The sequence below is a fragment of the Oncorhynchus mykiss genome, chromosome 15, assembly GCF_013265735.2.
Source record: "Oncorhynchus mykiss isolate Arlee chromosome 15, USDA_OmykA_1.1, whole genome shotgun sequence".
Lineage (NCBI taxonomy): Eukaryota > Metazoa > Chordata > Actinopteri > Salmoniformes > Salmonidae > Oncorhynchus > Oncorhynchus mykiss.
The window spans coordinates 40,402,698-40,420,691 of record NC_048579.1 but is presented as its reverse complement, the minus strand read 5'-3'; the positions used below and the strand labels follow the sequence as shown (position 1 = coordinate 40,420,691).

The 17,994-nt window shown below is 41.4% G+C and overlaps 1 protein-coding gene across 1 annotated transcript in view; it reads left to right on the top strand.

Annotated features, from left to right (window-relative positions):
* col4a3 (collagen, type IV, alpha 3) overlaps positions 1-17,994 on the top strand; it is a 123,728-nt gene that overhangs the window by 53,731 nt on the left and 52,003 nt on the right. Inside the window, exons 6-20 of the mRNA XM_021563185.2 lie at positions 1,629-1,691; positions 1,787-1,840; positions 2,401-2,427; positions 2,503-2,577; positions 3,159-3,221; positions 3,395-3,430; positions 3,732-3,779; positions 3,938-4,012; positions 4,349-4,393; positions 4,631-4,693; positions 4,868-4,912; positions 15,187-15,240; positions 15,658-15,699; positions 16,172-16,253; positions 16,527-16,562. Of these exons, the coding sequence (XP_021418860.1) occupies positions 1,629-1,691; positions 1,787-1,840; positions 2,401-2,427; positions 2,503-2,577; positions 3,159-3,221; positions 3,395-3,430; positions 3,732-3,779; positions 3,938-4,012; positions 4,349-4,393; positions 4,631-4,693; positions 4,868-4,912; positions 15,187-15,240; positions 15,658-15,699; positions 16,172-16,253; positions 16,527-16,562 (808 nt within the window). The remainder of the gene's footprint in view (positions 1-1,628; positions 1,692-1,786; positions 1,841-2,400; positions 2,428-2,502; positions 2,578-3,158; positions 3,222-3,394; positions 3,431-3,731; positions 3,780-3,937; positions 4,013-4,348; positions 4,394-4,630; positions 4,694-4,867; positions 4,913-15,186; positions 15,241-15,657; positions 15,700-16,171; positions 16,254-16,526; positions 16,563-17,994) is intronic.

Here is a 17,994-nt window from a genome sequence, read left to right as displayed (position 1 = left end):
TTGCCTGCAATGACAACAAGATCAGTCCGATGATGCTGTGACACACCGCCCCAGACCATGACGGACCCTCCTCCTTCAAATCAATCCAGCTCCAGAGTACAGGCCTCGGTGTAACGCTCATTCCTTCGTCGATAAGCGCGAAACCCTGGTGAGACAAAACTGTAATTCGTCAGTGAAGAGCACTTTTTGCCAGTCCTGTCTGGTCCAGCGACGGTAGGTTTGTGCCCATAGGTGACGTTGTTGCCGGTGAGGACCGGCCTTACAACAGGCCTACAAGCCCTCAGTCCAGCCTCTCTTAGCCTATTGCGTACAATCTGAGCACTGATGGAGGGATTGTGCGTTCCTGGTATAACTCGGGTAGGTGTTGTTGCCATCCTTTACCTGTCTCGCTGGTGTGATGTTCGGATGTACCGATCCTATGCAGGTGTTGTTACATGTGGTCTGCCACTGCGAGGACGATCAGCTGTCCGTCCTGTCTCCCTGTAGCGCTGTCTTAGGCGTCTCACATTACGGACATAGCAATTTATTGCCCTGGCCACATCTGCAGTCCTCATGCCTCCTTGCATGTTCACGCTGATGAGCAGGGACCCTGGGCATCTTTCTGTTGGTGTTTTTCAGAGTCAGTATTAAGGTGTTTTTAGTGTCCAAATTTTTTCAACTCTGTGACCTTAATTGCCTACCGTCTGTAAGCTGTTAGTGTCTTAACGACTGTTCCACAGGTGCATGTTCATTAATTGTTTATGGTTTATTGAACAAGCATGGGGAACAGTGTTTAAACCTTTTACAATGAAGATCTCTGAAGTTATTTGGATTTTTACTAATTATCTTCGAAAGACATGGTCCTGAAAAGCGACGTTTCTTTTTTTGCTGAGTTTACTAATACTACTGGGCTACAGTCACTATTCCCACTACTACTACAGTCACTACTTCTAGCCTCTAACAATTCATCTTCTAAACTTCTTCCACCAACATAAAAAATACTTTGGTCAGCTGAAGTAAGTCACAGAATTGTTCTTGAAAACATACCCTTTCTATATTATAAGTATTGGGGCCATAGTTTTTCCTGATCAAGTCAGGCTTTTCCTGGTGTTAGGTTCTTATTTTTCAGAGTAAATGACTCACGGACACTACAGAAGCTTTAACCAAGTTTAATTCTTCCCAAAGGTTCTGTACAGCTGTAATCAGACAGCAAAACATTTATCTCCATTGGTTATATACATCCTACTTAAGACACTCCTTCTCTCCAATCCTTAGTTTATGCCCAAAAGAAAGAAGGTAACCAGATACTAACCCTGATTACTCCCTTAAGGTGAACTGACCTCACCCCTCACCTCCTGATCCACAGATATCCATCTGTCCTCCCTATATCAACACGGTGCTCTGCTCCCATTCCCCAACACATTCCAACACATTCCACAGCTATCTGTCCTTCTACAGAGAACCCTTAACTTTCTCCTTTGATTCTATGCTTCTTTCTCTATCATTTATTTAATATCTCAATGTTCAAAATTTTGAACCCAACACTGGTCAAAACTTCTAGTGTTAGTGTACTGTAAGCTATCCGTATCATGTAAGTATTGATGTGAAGTGTTTGTATGTGAATGGCCCTATGACTTCCTCTCTTCCAGGGAATCCCAGGAAATGAAGGACCAATGGGGCCATCAGGAACCCCAGGATGCAATGGGACGAAGGTACAGTCTTGCTATTATGTACTTATTGAAGCTCACAAACAGACACACACAGACGTATGTACATATCTGATGCCCTATCATTGTGTGTGTTTCAGGGGGACAGTGGATACCCAGGGTTACCTGGGGTGCCGGGACCTGTTGGATTACCAGTAAGTGCTGTCAATATCCTGTGTCCAGTGTCACTAAGCACCTTACTGTTCCTGTCTGTCTGTCATCAATCACAGCCATCAATCATGTGATCTTAATCATTAGCCTGTAATATGGGAATTGATAAATAAGGTTTCCAAGAGTGAACAAAATAAAAGTTAATGAATTAATATTTAAATATACAAAATACATTATACTTCTTACAAGTGTTGTGTATGAACAAATTACTGTTGAAAATGGAAATGGTGTTTAATTCATTTTTTAAACAAGATCCCCGTGTTCAGTCTTATGAAAATGTCATAGGCTATGGCGTAACCACAAAGCACCTTACTGTGTCTGTCTGTCATCACCGTAAAAGCTAGACATCATCACAGCTGTCTGTCATGTGATCTCAATCATTATAAACATATAAATATATATGTAGCTGTCCATCACCTTTGCTGCCAGTTGACACCGTTCCAGGTTTTGCCCCCACAGTGGTAGATACATTTGTGTCAGGTCTTGTTTAGCTTTTACAGTAAAGTTGTGATGTGCAGCTCACACTTATCTTTTTTTATTGAAGGGTGTTCATGGATTGCCAGGATTTAAGGTACATCCAAATATATCTACTCTAAACAATTTGTGTTTTGTTGTGGACCCTAAGATTAAAGTATTGTCCTTACAGGGAGACTCCTACTACTTCCCACCCGCTGCTGAGGTTGATGGACATCTTGGACCACAAGGGAGAGATGGTGTCAAGGTAAGGAGACCTCCCACCCTGCCTACACCTGGGTTGTGTTCATTGAGCACCAAACGGAGGAAAGCTGACTAGCACAGGGAGGGATTACCTGGACTAAATCTATTTTTTTATGTGTATACGTTTTCCGTACTGTATTGATCACAACCCATTACTCACATGTCTCTGAGTTTATGCTTCTATTACAATAGGAAAAGGATGGGCTTGCCTAGTACCTATCATTACTTTGGCCAGGAGTTTCTTTCCTGACCACAGCCCCTATAGTTGTAACTTGGACCAAGAGTTTTCACATGGTCAGGCAAAACTCCTGGGGCCCTATATTACAGTTATACTTTCATGTGTATCGTGGCATGTGAGGTTGAGTAGTTAGTGCCACAGACCCCGTTACATGTGTATAGCCGAGGCTACTAGAGAAAGGATGGGTTGGAATCCGACCCACTGCACTTTTGACTCATAATCTCTCCTACCTTTACTGTCTCCTCAATAACATTGTCCTATCTCATTAAATAAATACAAAATCACAAAAAATATTATAGAAAAAAATAATTGAATGTGTAATCGACTGACTGGCCACTGTTTTTTAGGGTCAGCGAGGGTTACCTGGACGGCCGGGTCTTCCTGGGCTGGAGGGACCGAGCGGGACTCCAGTCAGTTAACACCTAAATTAAGTTCAATATGTGTCCTCTCTTTTACTTATTAGCCTATGTTTATTTTGAAAGGCTTTTACTGTAATGTTTTTCTGAATGTCCTCATTCATGATTCCATGTGCTCTTCCTGAATGTATAAATCACTGACTTTAAATTATTATTTATATTTCCAGGGATTACCTGGGTTAACAGGTGTACAGGGAGAGAAGGTCAGTCTCATAGTAAATACTTATTTCCATTTGTGTGTGTGTGTGTGTGTGTGTGTGTGTGTGTGTGTGTGTGTGTGTGTGTGTGTGTGTGTGTGTGTGTGTGTGTGTGTGTGTGTGTGTGTGTGTGTGTGTGTATGTTTGTACATGCGTTTCTTCCTGTATGTTTTGGAGCTGTCCATGGCGTTGACCTTACTGCACTAACAATATAGTAACAATGTGATATTGAGTGATGTCCCTCTTCAGTTCCTGACATTTAGAGGGGTGTGTTGCACTATTTATAGTAGCTTTATTTCTGTTTCAGGGCCAGGAAGGTCCAAGCCCTGTAATTCCAGGTCCAAGAGGTCAAAAGGTATTACCTACATGTGTGATATCGATCTTTTCTACTTTCACATACAGTACAACTCTCTCTTGCATATTATCCTGCCTCAGTATAGTTTGTTCTGGATGCATGCTGAGTGTATCTAATGTACAGTATATTGTGACAAAATGTAAATGTTTTGTTCTCAGGGTGACCAAGGCCCTCCTGGGATACCTGGACAGAAGGGCATAAAGCTGTATGCAGAGGGACCCAAGGAACTGAAGGTTTGCCACACTTAACATACTCGGTTTCTCTCAGAGCAATTTTTACTAGTCCACACTGACACAAATCATGATCATCACATTTACATTTTAGTCATTTAGCAGAAGCTCTTATCCAGAGTGACTTACAGGAGCAATTAGGGTTAAGTGCCTTGCTCAAAGGCACATCAACAGATTTTTCACCTAGTCAGCTCAGGGATTTGAACCAGCAACCGTTCGGTTACTGGCAAACATAATTACCAATCACCATCACCCAAATCAGCTTCATCATCATTATTACCCGTATACATCATATTGTCACACAAGTAGAAAAGTGTTCTGACTTTCTTCTCATTGCAGGGGGAGCCAGGTGATACAGGAGAGAAGGGGTGTACTGGCCAGCATGTGAGTTATAAACTATGGGGGATCATTACAGCGAATTAAATTAAACTAATTGATTTGAATGTAATAATTGACATGATCTTTGAGCCAGTACAAAAGTTGCCAGTTCAAATCCCATTGCATGTATACTACTACTTGTGGGCTGTGCTTTGTCTGTCTGTCCATCTGGCCGTCCTTTCTTTTCTGTTTGACTGCTTGCCTGTCTGTCGGTATTTTACATTCTTTTTTTCTTTTTTTTAGGGTCTCCCTGGGCGTCGTGGATATAAAGGGAACAAAGGCGACCAAGGAGAACCTGGGGCTCTGGTAGCTCTATGACTCCAGTCACTGCATATCATATTTAAAATACTGTAGAGTTTTACAATGGTATTATGGATGTTATCATTCTCACATGTGGATGTGTCCTACTCACAATAGTAGGGCCCACAGACACACAAATACTGACAAACACCTGTGTCTAACAGAGGTTCTGTTTTTCAGGGGAAACCTGGGAAAGATGGGGACCATGGGACCTATGGAATTCAGGTAAAACAAATATCCAGACAACTATCATAACTTGTATGTACTGTACATGGTCCTTTGTGGCTCACTTTGTAAAAGGTTATTATGTACATGCATTATGTATATGCATTTTGCCATGTTGCCATGTCAACTCCACTTGAACATAACCCACCTGATTGCCAATCCTTTTCCCAACCAATTGTCTTTGCCACTAGGGCTACATGTGACTTGAGAATTGTTTTTGACATGCTTACTGTTTGGCAAAATGTGTAATGTACTGTAATTTACTATCTTGACCAGCGTCCGTACGTATTAAGTGTTTCAAAGTAGGGGTGTGGACCTAGGATCAGGGCCCAGTTTTTCAATGGGATTGGAATAAATCTTAGAATTGGGTATTTCGAAACTGAAAAATATGATTCCGATCATTCGGATTGTGATTTGGTAATCCAATCTAAACTTTAATCCAGTAGTATAAAGTATTTAGGTAAAAATACTTTAAAGTACTACATAAGTCGTATTTTAAGTATCTGTACTTTACTATTTATATTTTTGACAACTTTTACTTTTACTACATTCCTAAATAAAATTATGTACTTTTTACTCCATACATTTTCCCTGACACCCAAAAGTACTTTTACATTTTGAATGCTAAGCAGGACAGGAAAATGGCCTAATTCACACACTTATCAACAGAACATGACTGGTCATCCCCACAGCCTCTGATTTGGTGTACACTAAGCACATGCTTCGCTTGTAAATTATATCTTAGTGTTGGAGCGTGCCCCTGGCTATCCGTAAATAAATAAATAAACAAGGAATTGCTTAATATAAGAAATGTACAATTATTTATACTTTTACATTTACTTTTGATACTTAAGTATATTTTAGCATTTACATTTACTGTTGATACTCAACAATATTTAAAAGCATATACTTTTATACTTTTACTTAAGTAGTATTTTCTATTAGGTATCTTTACTTTTACTCAAGTATGACAATTTGGTACTTTTTCCACCACTGCTTCAATCAAGATTACATTTTTACATTTTTTTTACATTTTTCAAAGATCAAAGGCAGTAGTGATAAGGATAGTTATGATTCTGAACAGTTTTGATAATCTTGATCCCACTGGAAGGGTTTATTCAGTGTGGATTTAGAAAGGTGAATTGCACTATAACAGAGAAAGGGAAATACCTAGTCAGTTGTACAACTAAATGCATTCAACTGGAATGTGTCTTCCGCATTTAACTCAACCCCTCTGAATCAGAAATGTCAGAGTAAATGTCATCTTCAAACCAAGGGTTACTAACTGTATGAACAGTTTTTATTATTTTAAATTGACTGCAGCACAGGTATGTAGTCAGTTTTGAGAAGTGTCAAATAAATACATGTACTTACTTACAAGTCATATTGCAGCCTCTATTACTGGATATTTCTGAAAAAATGGCTCAAAATCAGTTAGATTGATCTGATCCTGGATTTCAAAATAGGGGAACACAGAATCCAGATCATTATCATCCAAATGAAAAGTTTTGAAAAACTGGGCCCAGGTCTTGCCCGCATTATCCATGTAATCTCATTCATTGTGAACAAAAAAGCAAAACTGATCCTAAATCAGCACTCCTACCCTGTATACATGAATCCTCAAATCTCTCTTGCATAAGATATTTTATCACAAAATCTGAATAATTAAAGGTTGAATAGACTTAAATAAAATATAAATTCAGTTCAATTCAAGGGGCTTAATTGGCATGGGAAACATGTGTTAACAATGCCAAAGCAAGTGAGGTAGATAATATTTAAATGTCATATTATGTATATATACAGTGTTGTAACAATGTACAAATGCTTAAAGTACACAGGGGAAAATAAATAAGCATAAATATGGGTTGTATTTACAATGGTGTTTGTTCTTCACTGGTTGCCCTTTTCTTGTGGCAACAGGTCACAAATAATGCTGTTGTGATGGCACACTGTGGAATTTCACCCGGTAGATATGGGAGTTTATCAAAATTGGGTTTGTTTTCGAATTCTTTGTGGATCTGTGTAATCTGAGGGAAATATGTGTCTCTAATATGGTCATACATTGGGCAGGAGGTTAGGAAGTGCAGCTCAGTTTCCACCTCATTTTGTGGGCAGTGTGCACTGTCTTCTCTTGAGAGCCATGTCTGCCTACGGCGGCCTTTCTCAATAGCAAGGCTATGCTCACTGAGTCTGTACATAGTCAAAGCTTTCCTTAAGTTTTGGTCAGTCACAGTGTAAGGTATTCTGCCACTGTGTACTCTCTGTTTAGGGCCAAATAGCATTCTAGTTTGCTCTGTTTTTTTGTTAATTCTTTCCAATGTGTCAAGTAATTATATTTTTGTCTTCTCATGATTTGGTTGGGTCTAATTGTGTTGCTGTCCTGGGGCTCTGTGGGGTCTGTTTGTGAACAGCTGGCCCCAGGACCAGCTTGCTTCGGGGACTCTTCTCCAGGTTCATCTCTCTGTAGATGATGGCTTTGTTATGAAAGGTTTGGGAATCGCTTCCTTTGAGGTGGTTGTAGAATTTAACGTCTCTTTTCTGGATTTTTATAATTAGTGGGTATCGGCCTAATTCTGCTCTGCATGCATTATTTGGTGTTCTACATTGTATGCGAAGGATATCTTTGCAGAATTACGCATGCAGAGTCTCATTTTGGTGTTTGTCTCATTTTGTGAAATCTTGGTTGGTGAGCGGACCCCAGACCTCACAACCATAAGGGGCAATGGGTTCTATGACTGATTCAAGTATTTTTAGCCAGATCCTAATATGTATGTTGAATTTTATGTTCCTTTTGATGGCATAGAATGCCCGTCTTGCCTTGTCTATCAGATCGTTCACAGCTTTGTGAAAGTTACCTGTGGCGCTGATGTTTAGGCCAAGGTATGTATAGTTTTTTGTGTGCTCTAGGGCAACGGTGTCTAGATGGAATTTGTATTTGTGGTCCTGGTGACTGGACCTTTTTGTATATATATTTATGTTGAAGAGGGTGGGGCTTAAGCTGCATCCCTGTCTCACCCCACAGCCTTGTGGGAAGAAAAGTGTGTTTTTTGCACATTTGTTGTTTGTGTACATGGATTTTATATTGTCATATGTTTTATCCCCAACACCACTTTCCATCAATTTGTATAGCAGACCCTCATGCCAAATTGAGTCAAAGGCTTTTTTGAAATCAACAAAGCATGAGAAGACTTTGCCTTTGTTTTGGTTTGTTTGGTTGTCAATTAGGGTGTGCAGGGTGAATACATGGTCTGTCGTACGATAATTTGGTTTAAAGCCAATTTGACATTTGCTCAGTACATTGTTTGCATTGAGAAAATGTATGAGTCTGCTGTTAATGATAATGCAGAGGATTTTCCCAAGGTTAGTTATTGGGGTCAAATTTGTGATCAGTCCTTGGTTCCAAATATTGGGGAAGATGTCAGAGCTAAGGATGATGTTAAAGAGTTTCAGTATAGCCAATTGGAATTTGTAGTCTGTATATTTGATCATTTCATTAAGGATACCATCAACACCACATGCCTTTTTGGGTTGGAGGGTTTTTATTTTGTCCTGTAGCTCATTCAAGGTAATTGGAGAATCCAGTGGCTTCTGGTAGTCTTTAATAGTTGATTCTAAGATTTGCATTTGATCCTGTATATGTTTTTGCTCTTTATTCTTTGTTATAGAGCCAAAAAGATTGGAGAAGTGGTTTACCCATACATCTCCATTTTGGATAGATAATTCTTCGTGTTGTTGTTTGTTTAGTGTTTTCCAATTTTCCCAGAAGTGGTTAGAGTCTATGGATTCTTCAATTACATTGAGTTGATTTCTGACGTGCTGTGCCTTCTTTTTCTGTAGTGTATTTCTGTATTGTTTTAATGATTCACCATAGTGAAGGCGTAGACTCAGGTTTTCCGGGTCTCTATGTTTTTGGTTGGACAGGTTTCTCAATTTCTTTCTTAGATTTTTGCATTCTTCCTCAAACCATTTGTCATTGTTGTTCATTTTCTTCAGTTTTCTATTTGAGATTTTTAGATTTGATAGGGAAGCTGAGCGGTCAAATATACTGTTAAGATTTTCTACTGACAAGTTTACACCTTCATTATTACAGTGGAATGTTTTACCCAGGAAATTGTCTAAAAGGGATTGACTTTGTTGTTGCCTAATTGTTTTTTGGTAGGTTTCCAAACTGCATTCCTTCCATCTATAGCATTTCTTAATGTTACTCAATTCCTTTGGCTTTGATGCCTCATGATTGGGTATTGCTCTGTTGAAGTAGACGTGTTTTTGCTGTGGTCTGATAGGGGTGTCAGTGGGCTGACTGTGAACGCTCTGAGAGACTCTGGGTTGAGGTCAGTGATAAAGTAGTCTACAGTACTACTGCCAAGAGATGAGCTATACAGTGGGGAGAACAAGTATTTGATACACTGCCGATTTTGCAGGTTTTCTTAGGTCTGTAATTTTTATCATAGGTACACTTCAACTGTGAGAGACGGAATCTAAAACAAAAATCAAGAAAATCACATTGTATGATTTTTAAGTAATTAATTTGCATTTTATTGCATGACATAAGTATTTGATACATCAGAAAAGCAGAACTTAATATTTGGTACAGAAACCTTTGTTTGCAATTACAGAGATCATACGTTTCCTGTAGTTCTTGACCAGGTTTGCACACACTGCAGCAGGGATTTTGGCCCACTCCTCCATACAGACCTTCTCCAGATCCTTAAGGTTTCGGGGCTGTCGCTGGGCAATATGGACTTTCAGCTCCCTCCAAAGATTTTCCATTGGGTTCAGGTCTGGAGACTGGCTAGTCCACTCCAGGACCTTGAGATGCTTCTTACGGAGGCACTCCTTAGTTGCCCTGGCTGTGTGTTTCGGGTCGTTGTCATGCTGGAAGACCCAGCCACGACCCATCTTCAATGCTCTTACTGAGGGAAGGAGGTTGTTGGCCAAGATCTCGCGATACATGGCCCCATCCATCCTCCCCTCAATATGGTGCAGTCGTCCTGTCCCCTTTGCAGAAAAGCATCCCCAAAGAATGATGTTTCCACCTCCATGCTTCACGGTTGGGATGGTGTTCTTGAGGTTGTACTCATCCTTCTTCTTCCTCCAAACAAGGCAAGTGGAGTTTAGACCAAAAAGCTATATTTTTGTCTCATCAGATCACATGACCTTCTCCCATTCCTCCTCTGGATCATCCAGATGGTCATTGGCAAACTTCAGATGGGCCTGGACATGCGCTGGCTTGAGCAGGGGGACCTTGCGTGCGTTGCAGGATTTTAATCCATGACGGCGTGGTGTGTTACTAATGGTTTTCTTCGAGACTGTGGTCCCAGCTCTCTTCAGGTCATTGACCAGGTTCTGCCATGTAGTTCTGGGCTGATCCCTCGCCTTCCTCATGATCATTGATGCCCCACGAGGTGAGATCTTGCATGGAGCCCCAGACCGAGGGTGGTTCAAACAGGTGCAGTTAATACAGGTAATGAGTGGAGAACAGGATGGCTTCTTAAAGAAAAACTAACAGGTCTGTGAGAGATTGAATTCTTACTGGTTGGTAGGTGATCAAATACTTATGTCATGCAATAAAATGCAAATTAATTACTTAAAAATCATACAATGTGGTTTTCTGGATTTTTGTTTTAGATTCCGTCTCTCACAGTTGAAGTGTACTTATGATAAAAATTACAGACTTCTACATGCTTTGTAAGTAGGAAAACTTGCAAAATCGGCAGTGTATCAAATACTTGTTCTCCCCACTGTAGGTGTACCTACCATAGGAGTCTCCTCGAAGACTACCATTGACTATGTACATACCCAGCGTGCGACAGAGCTGCAGGAGTTGTGACCCGTTTTTGTTGGTTATGTTGTCATAGTTGTGCCTAGGGGGGCATATGGGGGAGGGAATGCTGTCACCTGCAGGCAGGTGTTTGTCCCCCTGTGTGCTGAGGGTGTCAGGTTCTTGTCCGGTTCTGGCATTTAGGTTGCCACAGACTAGTACATGTCCCTGGGCCTGGAAATGATTGATCTCCCCCTCCAGGATGGAGAAGCTGTTTTCATTAAAGTATCGGGATTCTAGTGGGGGGATATAAGTAGCACACAGGAGGACATTTTTCTCTGTTAAGATCATTTCCTTTTGAATTTCTAGACAAATGTTAATGTTTTGATTAATTGAATGGCGTGAGTTAGGTCTGCTCTATAACAAATTAGCACACCCCCTGAGTCCCCTTCCCTGTTTCACACCTGGTAGTTTGGTGGATGGGACTACCAGCTCTCTGTAACCTAGAGGGCAACGGGTGGGTCCGTCCCCTCTATACCAGGTTTCTTGCAGGATGACAATGTCTGTTTTAGAGGTCGACCGATTATGATTTTTCAACGCCGATACCGATTATTGGAGGACCAAAAAAGCCGATACTGATTAATTGGCCGATTTAAAAAATATTTTAAAAAAAATTGTAATAATGACAATTACAACAATACTGAATTAACACTTATTTTAACTTAATATAATACATCAATAAAATTAATTTAGCCTCAAGTAGATAATGAAATGGTTTAAATAATGCAAAAACAAAGTGTTGGAGAAGAACGTAAAATTGCAATATGTGCTATGTAAGAAAGCTAACGTTTCAGTTCCTTGCTCAGAACATGAGAACATATGAAAGCTGGTGGTTCCTTTTAACATGAGTCTTCAATATTCCCAGGTAAGAAGTTTTAGGTTGTAGTTATTATAGGACTATTTTCCTCTATACCATTTGTATTTCATTAACCTTTGACTATTGGATGTTCTTATAGTCACTTTAGTATTGCCAGTGTAACAGTATAGCTTCCATCCCTCTCCTCGCTCCTCCCTGGGCTCGAACCAGCAACACAACGACAACAGCCACCACATCGAAGCAGCGTTACCCATGCAGAGCAAGGGAGACAACCACCCCAAGGCTCAGAGCGGGTGAAGTTTGAAACGCTATTAGTGCGCGCTAACTAGCCAGCCATTTCACTTCGGTCACACCAGCTTCATCTCCGGAGTTTGACGCACAACGAATAGCTGCTGGCAAAAGGCACGAAAGTGCTGTTTGAATGAACGTTTACGCGCCTGCTTCTGCCTACCACCGCTCAGTCAGATACTTAGATACTTGTATGCTCAGTCAGATTATATGCAACACAGGACACGCTAGATAATATCTAGTAATATCATCAACCATGTGTAGTTAACTAGTGATTATGATTGATTGTTTTTTGTAAGATAAGTTTATTGCTAGCTAGCAACTTACCTTGGCTTACTGCATTTGCGTAACAGGCAGTCTCCTTGTGGAGTGCAACGATCGAGAGGCAGGTCGTTATTGCGTTGGACTAGTTAACTGTAAGGTTGCAAGATTGGATCCCCCGTGCTGACAAGGTGAAAATCTGTCTTTCTGCCCCTGAATGAGGCAGTTAACCCACCGTTCCTAGGCCGTCATTGAAAATAAGAATGTGTTCTTAACTGACTTGCCTAGTTAAATAAAGATTAAATAAAGGTGTAAAAAAATAACATTACATTTTTACATTTTTAAAAATCGGCACCCAAAAATACCGATATCCGATTGTTATGAAAACTTGAAATCGGCCCTAATTAATCAGCCATTCAGATTAATCGGTCGACCTCTAGTCTGTATTACCGATTTCTTTGGTGAAGTCCGGGTTCCTGCTCTTTAGGCCAAAGGCAGATGACCTCAGGCCTTAGATATTCCAGGATGATATAGTGAAGGCTTTGTGTTCCATAAAGTGTCCAATGTTGTTGGTTGTGTGCTTTGTCCTCAGGCCAATAAGTGTGCGCAGAGCCTGCTGAGCACCTGGTACATGCCATTGGCTTGGGATAGTGTAAGAGTGGGGGTTGGGCCTGTTTGCCTGCTCACTGCCTGGGCACTGCCTGTGACTTCCATGTTGAGGCCCTGTTTGCGGGGGTGGCGTGCATGGGGTGGGCATGAGGGGCATAGGTCTGATCTGAGGGGGCCTAAATAGGGTGTGGGCATGGTTGACGTGGGGGGGGGGTGTTGATTGGTTGGGGTGTGGATGTGGCTGGGGGTGCTGTGGTCTGGATGTAAGTCCTCTTGGCGTGGGTCCTCTATGTGTAGGTCCAGGGGGGGGGGGGGGGGGGGGGGGTCCCGCAGGTCTGGGAGGGTGTCTCGCTGGTCTGGGCGGCGTGTCAATTGATCTGTTGCTCCTGTGTGAAGTGTTGGGGATACGTTTGAGAGTGATGTCCTTTAGAGTCCGGGCAAAGGTGGGCCCTGCTGCCTTGTAGAGGTGGACCTGGACATAGAGGCTGTTCAAGTTCAGGGTGGAGTGGTGGGCCAGGAAAACATTTGGTTTTGAGGCACAGTCACGGGAAATACTTGCGTTTACCCGCTGTATTGTGGCAGGGTGGAAGTCTTTTCATGGTAGCAGGATGGTGATAACCACTTGCACATTGGGGAAAGTAGAAGAAGCTTTGTCAATCACTCCCTTCAGTGCTGTGGCCACCCTTTCCTGCTGTGTTCTCAGGTTGTTTGTGCCTGTGTGTATTATTATGTGGCTAGGTGAACCTAGTTGGTCCTCAGACAGAAGGTCTAGGGCGCGTTGGGTGTTTGGACACCAGAGTTTAGACACACTGTGTTTGGGAAAAAGTTTTTTTTCTTGTATATATTTCCCATTTGAGTCCATAAGGAGAACAATCTGTGTCTTGTGTATGTCCTCAGTGGGTGTGTGTCTGTGTGGGGGGGGGGGGGTGTCAGAAGGGCTATCAGGGTGGCTGACTGGGGGGTTACTCAGAGGGGGTGAGAGCCTCTGGGCTTGGGGTTCTTCATTTGTGTGTTCTGCTGTTATGTCGACGTTATGGTCAGGGTTTGGTGTGGACTGTTCTGCTGTGGTGTCGAGACTTTTGTCGGGTGCAGAGGTGGGATGAGGTGGGCTGCTTCTCTGCGGGGGTGGCCACCTCTCTAGTGGGTTGTTCTCTGTCACACGCCATCCCCCTCACCCTCTCCTCCAGCAGTCTGATCCTCTCCTCTAGTGCTCTGTTCTTCTCCTGATCCTGCTCTTTCTCCTGTTGAAGTTGTCTCACCACTGTCCAGAATGCAGAAAGGTCTCTCTCCACCTCCAGCACTCCGGGTCTGGTGAAGAGAGTGTTGTTGTGCTGGACTGTTGTCTGGGTCAGTGATGACTGTAGTGTAATCACCTGCTGTTCCAGCTCCACCTGCCTTACCTCCAGCTGGGTAAATGTATCCTTCATTTCAATGAAAGGGTAGTACTCTGTGCTGGGAGGTTGACTTTCCACTGGGCGTGGCTCGTCTGTGGGGTTATATAATGAAGAGGTCTTATCTGACCCGCTCGGGGTGGGGGTATCTTTCTCAAGGGAGAGCTTCTCCTGCTGGGCTAATTTTTTGATTAAGTGAAAGTCCTGCTGAAACTGTTTGGGGTTGCCCTGTACCATTACTGTTCCTGACTTATAGAGATTTATATTAGCTGACTCAGAGTCCTCGTTGTCAAGTATCCTGAGTTTCCACCCCTCGTTAACACCCCCTCTCTTAACAAAGGGGTAGTGTGCTAATATAGCACTGTGCCATGCCAGGGGATGGTTTGTGTGGAAGATAAGGCTGGATGTTGGATGTTCCCATTTTTGTAATAGTCAGCAAAAAGTGTCTCTTGATATTCCATTAGAAGCTTCATTTTGAAATCTTTACTTGCCTTATCATTCTTTACATACACAGGGTACTGTATTTTAATTACCTCTGAACAGCGGGAGGCAGCTTCTAAGGCCTCTCCATTTGGTTGGAGTAGACTGTTTGACTCTCCTGCCATTGTTAGGTTAAAGGGCTTTGACACCTCTCACTTGACACGTCAGTGCCAATTGAAGCTGTATCAAGCTTGGCAGCCTTATGTTAGCATTCAGTCCTTATAAAGTAATGTAGTGTATTTTTCTGATTGACTTTTGGAAATTAAATATAGTTTCAGACTAAACATTACTCACTCAGTTCCAGGTTGGATGGTGCTTTCAGGTTTCTGTTGTTTTCCAGAGAATTTGCTGTATAGAATAATAATCCTTGGTAGTTGTAAACCTTCCAGGTGATTCCGTAAATCCGTCCAAAATCAGGTTGTAGGTTTTGAGTTTTGACTTGAAGTGAGGGTTATGTTGTAGAGGGTAGCATCCTGTATATGTTCCTGACAAAAAAGCCAAGTTTATCTAACTCTAAATCTATATTTTTTTGAGAAAATGCTGAAAAATGCAGGAGCTCATCTGATCATGACCTCTAGCCTCTCTCTCTCTCTCTTTCTCCTGTCAGGGTGAGAAAGGTGATGTGGGCTACCAGGGACCTCCTGGAACAGAAGGTTCAATGGTATGTCCTACTGCCTTCAATCGGCTATTGTATCGGTCAGTCAGTCAGTCATACGGGCCTGAATCCTCACTTAAGATCTGTGTGATAATTTTCTGTACGAGTGCATGGTTAGAGTCAGAGTTTCGGGCACGGATCTCAAGTCAGTATTCCGACCTCAATAATAGACTAGACACCACGGTTGGGGCCAATTTCAATTCAGGAAGTACACTGAAATTCAAATTCCACGTCTCTTTAAATACTTTTCAATTAGATTTAAATTAAATTTTAAAAAATGTGGAATTGGAATTTGGTTTACTTCATGAATTACCTGGAATTGATCCCAACCCTGCCCTACACTTATGTTGAGTATTGCATTCGCTCTACTGTCTTTGTAATGTATATGTGTGGGTCACCCTCTCTGTGGCTGTCTGAATTCAGGGTGACAAAGGTGACCGCGGACCCACAGGTCCTCCAGGGGATGTGAGTGACAATATATTGTTATCATGTTCATATTAGTATCATGTCAATAGTTGACAATAGTCAATAGTGCCTTCAATTAGTTAACTTAGTTAACATACACAACTTGTGCAAATCTGAAAATACACCCTATTCTAAATTGAGACATTCATTCGCCAACTCTACAATCTCAATGTACATTTGTTGTTTGTTTGTTTTGCTTTTTATGCACTTTGATATTATTTTCTGTAATGAAAAGCGCTATACAAGTTAAATAAATTATTGTTGTTATTATTATTCCCCATATAGTGCACTGCTTTTTGCAAGCGCCTTAGCACTTTTCACCACAGAAGCAACAGCTCTGGACAAAATAAGTGCACTAAGGGGAATGGGGTGTCATTTGAAAGTCAGCCTACTATACTGTGTATCAATCTGCAACGCTGGTCCCATGGACTTTGGCTAGTTTTAACCGCTGCTTGTCGTCCTTCACCTACAGTTGATTCAACTCAATGGGAGAATCAAAGGCTTGCAGGGTTTTCCTGGGCCCCTCGGACCCCCTGGCTATACTGGTAATCAAGGTATACCAGCACACTGACAACTAACTACCTATTCTCTATATAGCGCACTACTTTTAACCAGAGTTCTGGTCAAAAGTAGTACACTAATAATGAGGAATAGTGTTCAATTTGGGATGCAGCCCTATGTTAGACAAATGCACTGTAGACCACTGAGTCTCTCTCTCTCTCTCTCTCTCTCTCTCTCTCTAGTAGAAAGCCGATTAATTCCACTGTCAATTCCAGTGTTATGTTCGATCAGTTGTCAGTAGCTGTACTGTCTCTGTTCTACTCTAGGTGTGATTGGTTTTCCTGGAATGAAGGGGGAACCAGGTAAATCTTTTATTTGTTTCCCATCCATTAATTTGCTGTTTATCAATGTTACTCTTAGAACTATTGGCCAATTGCAACCAACGGGCAGAACACTCGTATGTTAATGCTGGATTTCTTAAAACGCTACTAATGGCAGATTACATGCACCTGTGTTAAGACAAACTTGCTTGCAACCAAAAATCCACAAGAATAAACTAGCAGATCAGTTGATCCAAAGATTGTCTGTTATATTGAAAAGTTAGTCAAGTGACCACTCTAACAATGGCAATACATGTCCTCAAAGATAGAAGGTGGGAGGAGGCAAGATCAGGTGGGACCATTCTAGCCAATGAGAGATCAGATACACATGTGAACAACAGACCATAGAGATGGATACAGGACTCATCTTTGTGTCTTTGCCATTATAGCGTTTGTGATAGCCTCAATGGCGCTGGCCATCCTATCTCCTTTTTAAAGTCAAACACATTTTTTTTGCTCCTAACTCATAGAAATCCCCACTAAATTGACTACTTTATAATGTCCATGTTAAAACGGATCATATATCTATCTCTGACAACAGGCACAACTCCAATATAAAGTTGATTTATTTCAAATTTGCCAAAATGCCACATGCGTCGACTTAAATCAGTGCATTCATAACAACCTAACCATTATAAAACTTCTATTCGATCAAATAAGCCTCATGTCGCAAATTAAAACTTCTTAATGCTAGGGTCCTTTTTTCTCAATTTCCGCCTGACTGACGTGCCCAAAGTAAACTGCCTGCTGCTCAGTTCCTGAAGCCAGGATATGCATATAATTGGTACCAGTGGAAAGAAGACACTTTGAGGTTTGTAGAAATGTTAAAATAATGTAGGAGACTATAACACAATAGATAAGGTTGGAGAAAATCCAAAGAACAACCAACCTGAATATATTTTTTTTGAGAGCCCATGCTCTTCCAATGGAACGTGTAAAGAAATTAAATATAGCTCCCAGTATGCAATTCCTATGCCTTCCACTGGCTGTCAGTCGTCTTTGTTCAAGGTTTCAGTTTTTTTCCAAAACGAGTAAGAAATATAAGTTTTAATACAGGGACACAGACTTGGAAATTTGTGTATGCAAGAACGAAGAGGACACTCACCTGCTAATATCATTTTCCTGTTGAACATACTTCTTTCCGTATGAAATATTATAGCTTAATTACGTTTTAGAGTATCTGAGGATTAGATAGAAACGTTTGTTGAAACAAAGTTTAGGGGGTAGATTTTCGGAATCCTATCTTGGCCCGTTGAACGAGTGGATTACTCAAATCGATGGCGCCAACTAAACTGACTTTTTGGGATATAAAGAAGGATTTTATCTAACAAAACGACACTACATGTTATAGCTGGGAGCCTTTGGATTACAAATCAGAGGAAGATTTTTAAAAAGTAAGTGAATTTTTAATCTC